Genomic DNA, 11,484 nt, shown 5'->3' with positions numbered 1-11,484 from the left:
TGCACCAGGGAAGGGATGGCTGCTGTTACAGGCTTTCTGGAGTGGGTTTTTGCCCTGTACTTCCTCGCTCATATTCCCATCACTTTAATAATAGACCTGCAACCGCTTCTGCATGGAGCTGGCATCTACCCTCAGAGTGTAAGTAGCTGCCAGGGGTCTCTCGGTGACATTGTGATTTGTGCGTGTTTGCAGCTCTGTGCAAAATCTGTAGGGACTGTCCGATACAAGGGTTTGAATAGCAGTGACTTTGTGCCTAGCCTTTAGCTTGAAAAACCTGATCTTGCTGCATCTTTGAGAAAAGTCTCCGCTCTCGTTCTACAGTGTTAATAATGAGTCATTGTTCACTAGATGGCTATTAATTTACAGTCCTAAATTGAGTCAGTTTTTTACAATACCACTTAGCTTTTATAAACTGTAGTATCATCTATAAATAGAGATCGTCTCTCTTGTGCCAAGCTCATTAGTTTGGGGTCACTAGGAGAAATTTCACTTTTGATTAGTTCACGAGGGCACAAATCAACTGGCTTCCAAAGTGGTTCAAAACATCAAATGAAATCTGTGCAAGCTTCCTCTGCCAGTTAAATCTAAACAAGTCAGATAAGAGCAAGCAACCTCCTTGCTAAAATCTCTCCTACTTTTATCTTCCCAGCCTGCTAAGCTATTGCAGACGTCTAACTAACCAGCCTAGAAATACCTGACTATCTGGTTGACAGTAGATTTCTTCTGCATATGGAAAGCACTACGTGTTACTTCTTGTCTTTAAAAAGTTAATCCCGTCTGAGAGAGAGACTGGAGGAGTTCAGAGCAAAATACTGTTGTTCACTGAGTGACTTCTGTAACACTGGCCTCCTGATCCAGTGCATTTGTTTTCTGTGCAAAACCCCACCATGAATGTGTGAGAGGCAGAGAGAACTGGTTCCCAAAATATGACCAATCAAGGTACAACATGAGTTATTTATACTAATTCATTTTTTGTCACCAGGGTTTGATCAGTCTGATAGAAAACTGTAAATATAATCTATAGCCAACGACTTTAGACCGGGACATGAGGTCATTGAGCTCAAGCAGTTTAACTTTTGATTGTTACCTGAATGAGATCAGGAGTGGCTATACAGAAGCTTCCTTAGTGAATTTGATTTCTGCCTTCTCTTGGCCAGTCAGGAGGCTTCTATTTTAGAAGCAATATTTAAATTAAAAATTAACTAGCAAATCTCAAGGGACTTTCAACTAAAGGCCTCCTAACGAAACCACATTTCAATTGATTTTTCAGTCATTCAGACTCATTTAACGTTTAGCTCATTGCACTGTGAGCTGGGACAAAAGCCTTTGTATAGGACTGATTAAACACCATGGGCCCGCAGTATAAAGGTATTTAGATGCCTAAAGATGCAGATAGGGGCCTAGTGGGAATTCCAAAAGCACCTAAGTGAATTAGGCGCTGAACTCCTGTTATTCAGTGGTTTGAGCATTGGCCTGCTAAACCCAGGGTTGTGAGTTCAATCCTTGAGGGGGCGATTTGGGGATTGGTCCTGCTTTGAGCAGGGGGTTGGACTAGATGATCTCCTGAGGTTCCTTCCAACCCTGATATTCTATGATAAAAACCCAGCGGTGAACTGGGACACTGAGCTAGGCACAGTACAAAACATCCTCACTTTTGTGAATTCTGCTGGGCATCTGTCTGCCTCTTGGAGTGCCTAAACACCTTTGTAAATCTGGCCCCACGTGTCCTCAAAGTGGAATTCAGGGATCTTTCGTCTCTCCACGAAACCTGATGTGCTCCCTATGTGGAAAAAGGGATCAGGAATGGTCTGTGGCCGTTCACCTCTGAAGCAGCAGGCTCTGTGTAAGGTTGTGATAACTCTGAGAACGTGTGGAACAAAACGCTGCGGAATCGAATGTATGCTTACGGCGCTGTCATAAACATACAGCTACGGGTAGCATAAAATCCCTCCTTTACGGTAAAGGATTAAGAAGCTCAAATAACCTGGTTGGCCCCTGACCAAAGGGACCAATGAGGGGAGAAGATGCTTTCAAACCTGTGGGGGGAGGTTTTTGTTTTGTCTCTTTGTTGTTTTCTCTGGGTCAGTGAGGAACCAGGGCAAGGAAAATACATCGCCTAAAGCCATACCTGAACTAAGCACCTAAGATTACAAATTGTAAGTAAGAAGGAAATGCATTAAAATATCTTTTATTTTAGCTTGTGAATTTTCCCTAGGCTAAGAGGGAGGTTTATTCCTGATTTTTTGTTTGTAACTTTAAAGTTTTGCCTGGAGGGGAATCCTCTGTGTTTTGAATCTGATTTACCCTGTAAAATTACCTTCCATCCTGATTTTACAGAGGTGCTTCTTTTACTTTTTTCTTTATTATAAAGTTCTGTTTTTAAGAACCTGATTGGTTTTTAGTGTCCTAAAAACCCAAGGGGCTGGTCTGCGCTCACCTTGGTTACTCTCAAGCCTGCCCAGGAAAGGGGGTGAAGGGGCTTGGGGGGATATTTTGGGGAAACAGAACTCCAAGTGGTCCTTTTCCTAAATCTTTGTCTAACTCACTTGGTGGTGGCAGCGATACCGTTCCAAGGACAAGGAAGAATTTGTGCCTTGGGGAAGTTTTTAACCTAAGCTACTAGAGATAAGCTTAGGGGGTCTTTCATGTGGGTCCCCACATCTGTACCCTAGAATTCAGAGTGGGGAGGGAACCCTGACAGGAGCGCTTTCACCACCTTCGCAGCGTAATTCCCATTAACTCTAATAGTTTCACAGCTGAAGCCTTGCATACCAAGATGAGACGGTATCTTGAAAAAGATTTCTCCTCTTGCTGTAATGATGGCTCCATCTAATGGGTCCTGTGAAATGCCTTGTTGTTTCTCATTGCAGCTAACATTAAGTGCGTTAATCTGTTGTGTTTTTTTTTCTTAAGCTGACGGGGTTGTTAAAATGGTATGCGGTTACCTTTAAAGATTCCATGATGCTGGAGCCCCCTCCCTGGTTTAAGTCGTTTATATGTTGTGAAGCCGCCCTACAACTGCCCTTCTTTCCCTTTGCGGCCTATGCATTCTTAAAAGGTTGGTACAGAAGGAATGAAAGAATAATATTGTGCATGCAGTCTGCTTGCAGATATTCATTGTAGGTGGTATAGAAAGCTTGTTCATTACACTTAAGCCATTACAAATACATCAAGTGCGGGGGGGGAGGTGTCCTGTTTTTTCACTAGGAATTTTTTACTCAGTAAGGAGTGTAGAATAGAGCCTGTAGGAAAATAATTCAAATAAAAACAGGACAAATTATTCTTTTGCTGATGCTTGTCAAGCCTGGCACAATGCACTTCGTTCCCACAACAGAGACCCTTATCTTAAACCAAAAAGCCTCGGTAATGGGGCCCAGTGGGGAGAGAGCAGCCCTGTTAGGACATGGGGTATTTATTCCAGGCTCTGCCACAGACTTCTTATGTGACCATGTGTCTATTTTTTTGAGGATGAAAATACTTTATCAGCTTGCTTTGAAGAGAGGTCCCAGGAATCCTGTCTTTCTAAGCTTCCAGTTGGCGTGCCTTGTGTTGCCACTCTTCCACCTAATCAAAACAGATTGGCTTTCCTGCTTCCATATACTCCTTGCAACTGAGGCTCGCGCAGTCTGGGTTAATTTTCTGCTAATACCTAACTCTCTTATCGCACTTTAGCTCTCAACATGCTTCCACCCTCTTTAATGTATTTATCCTAAGGCTATTGAATGCTGCCCTCTTATTTCAAACAAATGTTACACTCTTCTGCCTTGAATACAGGTGGCTGCAAATGGATACGGACTCCAGCACTTATCTACTCCAGTCACGTAGCTACAACTGTGTTTCCTATCCTGGCACACATCCTGTTCGAAGACTTCTCGGCGGCCAAGCATCAGGGTCCAGAGACAGTGCAGGAACGCCTTACTCTGCTATCCTTCTACGCGCCGTATTTGCTGATTCCCGTGCTGCTCCTGCTTACCATGTTGTTCAGCCCCCAATACAACCAGGTGGAGAAAAGGAAAAAGAAATAATGGTGAATGGTAAATATCTAGCCCCATTTGTTCTCTGAATCTCCTCCGTCCAGGTCCTGTCTAGCGCAGTCTGCTGCCCCAATTCACCCTAGTATGAGTCTCAAAGAGAAGTCACTGCTCTTCCCAAAACAAGTAGCAATTCCCCTTGCTGTACTTTCTGCTGTGGCTAGAGGGACCTGACTTCTCTGGTGCTAGCAAACTGGTGTGTTTCATCAGTGCGAACAAAACACACATGTAAAGCCTTTGAGGTACAATACTGAAAATAGAGCATTGCACTTGCCTTCTGCCTCCCTTTCAGCTGCTCTCTTCCCCCAAAAGACCATGGATCCCCCGTCTGTTTAAAAATAAGACATGCTGGAGGCTGCATAATTGCACAGTGTTAGGACTTAATTAACTACAAGCAGCTGGGGAGTAGAGAGAGGCTGTGAGGGAGGAAATGTTTTTCTGTATCATTTTTATTAGAAGTAAAACCAGGGTCTGGTTCTGCCCCCCCCAATACATATGCACAATCCCATTGGCTTAGGGATGGCTGGGGGCAGAACCTGGCCCTGTAAAGTTAAGAGTCTTACTGAATATATGCGGATACAGCCAAGTCACGTAGCTGGGTAAGTCTTAAGATTTCACAACTCTGAACTTGTGGGCCAAAACTTTAATTATGTATTTTTGATCTTGTGCCTGGCCACACCTGCCAGGCTGCCTCCAAGCCCCTGCAGCCACCCCCTTATACCATTGCCTAACCATCTGGAAGTACAGTATGAGCCTTTGTTAAAGAGTCTGCTGGTCCCAGCTCCATTTTTGATTATGAAGTGGAATCACGGGCTAGAGTATATTTCAAGACCTGCCTCTAAAGTGGATTTCCGAATGCTAAAATGTAACCTACTTTGGTATACGGCTGCTTTCTGTATAGCTCCTTTCTTCCCAACGGGTCCTAAAGTATTTTCCTAATTGTGTATGAGCAGGGACCTTTTCCCCCACTTCTGACCTGCAGTGTACCTCCCAGCAGCCCTGGGTTTCATGGGGCTATCCCACTTTGACCCTAAGCCCGTCTCAGTTGGAGCGAACATTTCCCACATTCAGAACTGCCTCGGGAGAGGTCCCCTGTTTGAGAGGGCTCCCAAACCTAGTGGTGGGGTGACAGGTGCACGGCCTTGCCTGCCCACCCCTTCATTTCCAGCTGCAGAAGGGCCGAACCTGAGTGGCGCTACGGCCTCCTTTCAGCCACTTGAAATGTTGAGAAGCTGCAGCCACACCTGGGATGAAATGTACAAATTCATTCCAGCTAGGCACAGAAGGGCAAGCGGTCTGGGCTTCTGTTCCAAATCCCTTCTAAAAAGTTGAGCATTAACCTCGAAATTGCGGTGACATCAGTTGTTTGATGTCAAGGACTATTCTGTCATTGAAAGTACGTTGGAATCCTTATCCGCCTGCCGTGGTCTCAGTTCCAAAGGCCAACAGTTTCCTGGTGCCTACAGTTAGGTGTACAACTCCACCTCTAAGCACTTTACAAGCAGCCTGACTTCTATTTCAGGTGCTGACCACCTGCAATTTCTGTTGACCTTAATGGGATTTGTGGGTGCTCAGCTCTTCTGGAAATCAGGCCATTCAGACTCAGCTCTCTAAATGTGGATTTTGGAACCTAACTGTAAACATTCATTGTTTCAATCCGTTTAGTTAACATCCGCTCATGCCACAAAGACTTCAGGATGGTTGGTCTTATTAATTGGCAGCTTAGGTCACTGTTAAAAATTCCCAGGAAACTCCTGTGAGCCTTAGGCATAATCTGTCTTAAATTCTGCTGTATGTTTTCCAATTTTGGATTGTCATTTGGGGGTTCTGTTAGTTACAAACTTGTGCATTTTTTTTTAACTGGGTAGCAATTCTCTTCTGATCAGTCCAAATAAAAACAGGCTGTTGGTGCTTCTTCATAGTGTTGTGTTTTGTCTGTATAGACATGAAAAGCTGTATTCAGTAAATTAATGTGACAATCCAGTGAACTAGTTAAATCTAAGGAAAACAGTCTCTTAATTATATAAATAACATGAGCAGCTGATTCTGGCAGTCAAAAAAATCTGAAAATAAAGCAACTTCTAAAAACAATAATTTATTTCCTGCTTTCTCAAAAGTATTGTAAACTTAAAAAAAAAGTGGGGGAAGGGTCCATGTAATAACAGTAGTGTCCATACAAAGATTAAATGAAATCAAACTACGGGGACCATGCAGATTTTTTTTAAAATCAGACAGGTTAGAACTCTTCTTATTTACACATTACTGGAAAACCTTTTGCCATTTTAATGCAAGTTCACATAGTGTTAAATTTTTTTTTGTGGCCTTTATACATATTGCTTTGCTCACTGGTACACAATCCAAAACTGCATATTTTAGAATCATCAGGATACTGGAAAGGTACAAGTTGGCCCAGTCAGCGGACGTTGGTCTGAAATCCTTTATTTCTGAAAAATGAATTGGTCAATGAATTCGTTCTGGTCAGCTTCTATTTTACACAGGGTCTCGTACTCTACTCGGTATCTGAAGAGAGAGAGAGAATGGTTACAACCTGTACTTAGAGTTTAAATATTAGAACTGAATTTCTAGTCCACACAACCAGTGATATTAATAAAGTTAGTTCCGTTTGTTCTGTTACTATCTATCCTTTCAAACTATTAAACCAAACTCCTGGAAAACTATCGTCCTTGGCTTCATGTAACAGCTTAGGTTACCTTTCCAACTGCATTTTCTTCTCGGTTATTAAAGCCTGTAGCTGCTGCTGCTGCGCATCTCTTTGCTTCGCTATAGACTTCAGCAAGTTTCGGGCTCCAATTGCCTATGGAACCAAGACGGGGTTTTAGTAATAGAGCTGTATCATTGCTTACTACTGTCATTTCAAACCAGTCAACTTTCCAAGTGGCTTTAATCATTAGACTTCAAGGAAGATACCATCTTTGTAGCGTTTCCCTTCAAATATTCACTGCTCTGACTGACTCAGGTTAGTAACCTGCGCAAGACCAAAGGCAAAGCCAGGCCTAGAACTATTACTTGCCCACTGGATGATTGGGGCAAGGAAGGGACAAGTAAACTCAGAACTGACCATTAGTTCAGAACTTTTTCCAATACAAGTTTGTGGGAGTTTTTTGAAACACACTAAATGTCCAAGCTTGTTTCTAGACTGACCTATAAAACACAGATCTTAGTGGCATGTATTTCTACATGTGCATCAACAAGAACATTCACAAAGTAGCTAGCAAGAGGTGTATAAATAAAAGCTCTTTGTTTTCTAATCAGCCGCTTCCTTCTGCCAGGTGCATTCGGTGATGGCACTGCCCACTGCAACACATCAAGAGCTGACGCATAATGTCCCATGCACTCAATTTTGGCCCTATCGAATGAACTGGTGGAAGGAAAATACTGATTAGAAAGAAGGAATCTGCTATTTACATGCAAACATAATTGTTTTTTTCCCAGCCCTACAGCTTATCAAGCACCTGGAATGACATGGCACTTTAATGAGCTTGCTTGTTTGTGTGCTACTGGCTAGTACTAGTCCTTTAAACCCTTGGTAACGAACAACTATGATGTTAATCCAAAGACAGGTGTTACCGCTCTACCACCTAAAAGATCCCTAAAACAATCTCTATCATACCGATGGAATAAATAGCTAGATTGCTTAGATCGTACAGTCGGTAGGGCAGGGGCTGTCTGTGTATTGTACAGGACAGAGTACTCCATGGGCCAATAATTAAATGTACAGTACCTTCATCTTCTCATTTTCAGCTGCTTTTGCTAGTTGATCAACAAGTTCTATTAAGCTGCCCACTATTTTCTGAAACTCGGCAATTTCTGCAAAGGAAAAAATGGTGGTGTTTAAGCTACAAGTATTCAAAATGACACCTTTTTCTATAGCGTTTGAGTGCTTTTTAACCTGGATCTCTTAATGTTTCATATTCTTAACCATTTTGAAATTGACTACATCAGGATATGTTTAGTTTAAGATCTTCATTGCTACTAAACTTAAGATAGAGAAGAGGAAAATATAATGAAAGGCTGTTAAGCACTGATGAGGTTCAGAGTTCTTGTGTCCTATTAGGATATCTAATCTTAGTCTAACTTCTCCATATTCTTCTTGATTCAGATCTAAATTTAAAAAGAGATGCCCATACAAGGATAGGTGCCCTAACATACCATAAAATCCCAGCTGCAAAAATAATCATTGCAAATAGAAACTCAACGAGCCACCTACCAAGAAACCCTCTTTTCCTGTATCAGAAAAATTATTACAGGTGATGGAGACAGGAATTTGTTACAATAATAGCACATTTAATTATCAGATTCTCTGCCTTCATTAGCCTATTATCAATAAGCACAGGTCAGACATTAAAATTCACAACAAAGAAGTTGCTCTAAAACTGTAATAGGTTTTTTTCACCCTGTTAACAAGACTGATAGAAGACAATGCAACAGGGTCTGCATAGTAGTCGCTGCCTGTACTGACTTGTCACCTTCAGAAAATGTTTGTAAATTGTGTCAAAGGTTGTGTATTGGGGAAAATATCAATATCATCAGGTGTTTCATATATTGTGGGAAGCAGCTTGGCAGGCAGAAACTGAGCTCCAGGTCCCGTTCCCTCTACAGGGAACTACTGCTAAAGAGCATTGATAGAATCACAGGTTTGGAAGGGACCTCGAGAGGTCATCTAGTCCAGTTGTCTGATGTTACGGGTGTGACTGATGCAAAAAGCCAGAAGGAACAAGCTAACCTAAGCTACAGCTTAACACTATCAATTCACAAAAAGACTTCTAAAAATGAAAGCAGACCCTTGGCTTAGACTCCGTGAATGCATCCTTTCTTCTTTCCACTGCTCTTACTCTTTATTGGGTGCTCGTTTCAAGCAATCTGATGACAAAACTAACTGAGGCAAGCTAAGGATGGACGGATGGTATTGTTTCAAAATTCCATCTGTAACTATTTCCAGTTTTATCAGTAGATGAACTTTTTTAAAGATGGTAAAAGGCCACCCAGCAGCACAAGCAGTATTTAGACCTGATGTTTAGTATTGCTGAGAGCTTCACTTAGGCAGAACCAATAAAAGGGAAAGAACTTACTGTCCACGAAAGCTTTGCATTCTTCTTTGAGTTCAATTGTTTGCTGTGCAACCTCAGGGTCCAAAATTCGTAGTTTATTCAGCTCATCAAAGTGAAGACTGGCCTCTCCTAGAATGCCTTTGGCCATCTCTGCCTCGCTTCAGGATACAACATAGAATAAGCTGGTTGCACTAAACATATAAAGGGGGAAAAAGTGAACAGCATGCAAAGAAGAGCATTAAAGTCACAGCAGCCACACATAGAAACATCTTTTGCCCCAATCCCATGAAGCGTGAGGACAAACATCTATGATATGATTCAAGGTGTCCCTTAGAACTACCCGAACAAAAGTGCAGCAGTTACTAGTCCCAGCCTGTCCTCTCCTTGGACTGGCTGAACCACAACTTCTTATTTGTAACACTTAAACAAGGTGTTTTTGTTGTTTTTTTTTTTTAAGTTACTTTCAGTCCTAAGATTCTCAGCTGATACTCAGAGACCCCAGAGTGAGACAGAACCTTAAAAACACAAAATTATATAGGTCCATCCCAATGCCCAGGGAGAATGGCAGTAAGATGCTCTTCACTGGAGCCCCAGGAGCTGGTTGTTTACAGGGGAAAATGGGGAAACTGAAACATGATGTAATGAGAAACAGCTGCCTGGGCCCTGGCTCTATAAATTACAAAGCTGCTGCTCTCCCGGAGTGGGAGTTTGAGCCAGGCCAACAATCGGCACTTAATCCGTCCTTGTGCCACTCTGTGAAAACCAGCTGACAGACCAAGGACTGACTGTCTCTAGGAGATGCGTGTGATGAATTGATCCCTACAGGGCAGAGGTGGTGACGCTGAGCAGAACCTGGTACCTGTAGGAGTAGAGGAGGTGTCACAGATTTACAGAGCAAGGCCAAGAAATGTTCCTGCGTGCAAAGCTGTAACGGGGAGTGTGCCCCAGGGCAGAACTTCACCTCACTTTCTAACTACCCCCACCTGTCAACTCACCTCTGGGCTTCCTTCGTGGGCAGACCTGCTGCCCCAACGTTAGACTTTCCACGCAGGGTTGGGAATCTTGAAGAAAACATCAGAGGCAGCTCTGGGCCCTTCCCTCCACCAATGACTTTCTGCAATGCCCCCAGCCTCGGTAGCACTGATGTCAACCCCGTGAGGGTGTGTCCACCCCATTGCACGGGGCTGAGATGGCCGGTGGGGGGCTGCCCCGTCCCAGCCCACGTTGAAGAGCAGCAGTGGGAGAATTGCAGAAAAGCCTGGGGGTAGATGCAGCCGGGGGGGGGGGGCTGACTCCCACCCTGCTCCCCCCAGCGAGCAGGACGGCGGGGGAGGGGGGAAGTGGCCTGGCACCAGGACTCCTGGCTTCTAGCCCCGGCTCCGCCAATGACCGGCTGCCTGACAGCTGCCAAGTCCCTTGCGCCCTGCCTCAGTTTCCCCACCCATCCGGGGCTGCTTCTGGGGCTGGCTGGGGGGGGGGTCAAGGCCACCCTGCCCCCCTACCTGGCTCTGGGCGGGGGGCGCTGTGGAGCGTCCTAACCCGGTGGAAGTAGAACCCAGGCGTCCGGGAATCACCCCCCTGGGCCGCGCGGCTGGTATTTACCTGCCAGATTCCTGCGCTCGCGCCGCGCTCCCCCCTCCCCCCTCCCCCCACTGCGGGCTCTGGCTGCCACGGCGACAGCCCGGGTCTCACCCGCCGCCCCGCGGAACGTACCATTCGCGGAGGGGGTGGGGGGGGTGGCTCGGTGCATCCTGGGAGCTGTAGTCCCACCAGCGGGACAGCACATGGCAGGGGGGTGGGGCGCGCTGCAGCCGCAGGGTTTGTGGTGCCCAGCTCGGGGACTCGCCCTGCCCCGCCTAGCCCAGCCGCCCGCGGGCCAGCGCTGCGGAGCGAGCCCCGGGCGTGGGGACGTTGCTCCGGGACGGGTTACACCCCCCACCCAGGGGCGGCTCCAGCAGCCCTGGGGTGGGCGGGGAAGAAACGGGAGGCGCCCCTCGGCACGCTGGGAACTGCGGTCCGTACAGGGGGCTGGGGCTGTATCCCGGGCTGCGTGCAGCCCCTCACCCCGGACACGTTCCATTGGCCAAGCCCGGGGAGCGGTGCCCGGGTGGGGCGGGCTACAGGCGCCACGGGGGGTGGGGCGGGGCGCTGCATGCTGGGGCTGTAAATCATTAAAACATAATGGCCCCGTTGCATGCTGGGGGCTGTAGTCCCCAGGGGACGGTGGCCCGTTGCATGCTGGGGGCTGTAGTCCCCAGGGGACGGTGGCCCGTTGCATGCTGGGGGCTGTAGTCCCCAGGGGACGGTGGCCCCGTTGCATGCTGGGGGCTGTAGTCCCCAGGGGACGGTGGCCCCGTTGCATGCTGGGGGCTGTAGTCTTTAAG

At 45.9% G+C, this 11,484-nt stretch overlaps 2 protein-coding genes across 5 annotated transcripts; one reads left to right on the top strand and one right to left on the bottom strand.

Moving 5' to 3' along the window:
* On the top strand, window positions 1–6,119 carry TMEM97 (transmembrane protein 97). The gene is made up of 3 exons (XM_039507309.1): window positions 1–138; window positions 2,914–3,058; window positions 3,775–6,119. Exons 1-3 carry the CDS (start codon window positions 16–18, stop codon window positions 4,023–4,025), a joined length of 519 nt encoding a protein of 172 aa, XP_039363243.1. The 5' UTR covers window positions 1–15; the 3' UTR covers window positions 4,026–6,119.
* Window positions 6,120–6,176: 57 nt separating this feature from the next.
* Window positions 6,177–10,786, bottom strand: IFT20 (intraflagellar transport 20). Of its 4 annotated transcripts, none has more exons than XM_039507312.1 (5): window positions 10,703–10,786; window positions 9,122–9,291; window positions 7,774–7,859; window positions 6,743–6,846; window positions 6,177–6,551 (listed from the first exon to the last, which is right to left on the bottom strand). In XM_039507312.1, exons 2-5 carry the CDS (start codon window positions 9,246–9,248, stop codon window positions 6,470–6,472), a joined length of 399 nt encoding a protein of 132 aa, XP_039363246.1. In that variant the 5' UTR covers window positions 9,249–9,291; window positions 10,703–10,786; the 3' UTR covers window positions 6,177–6,469. The 4 variants fall into 4 exon arrangements, with proteins under 4 accessions (XP_039363246.1, XP_039363247.1, XP_039363244.1 ...); XM_039507313.1 differs by lacking the exon at window positions 10,703–10,786 and adding an exon at window positions 10,603–10,692; XM_039507310.1 differs by lacking the exon at window positions 10,703–10,786 and adding an exon at window positions 10,096–10,590.
* Between the last annotated feature and the right edge of the window lie 698 nt (window positions 10,787–11,484).

The sequence above is a fragment of the Mauremys reevesii genome, linkage group 20 (genome assembly GCF_016161935.1).
Source record: "Mauremys reevesii isolate NIE-2019 linkage group 20, ASM1616193v1, whole genome shotgun sequence".
NCBI lineage: Eukaryota > Metazoa > Chordata > Testudines > Geoemydidae > Mauremys > Mauremys reevesii.
Note: the sequence above shows the minus strand (reverse complement) of the source record. Positions and strands in the feature narration are given on the sequence as shown.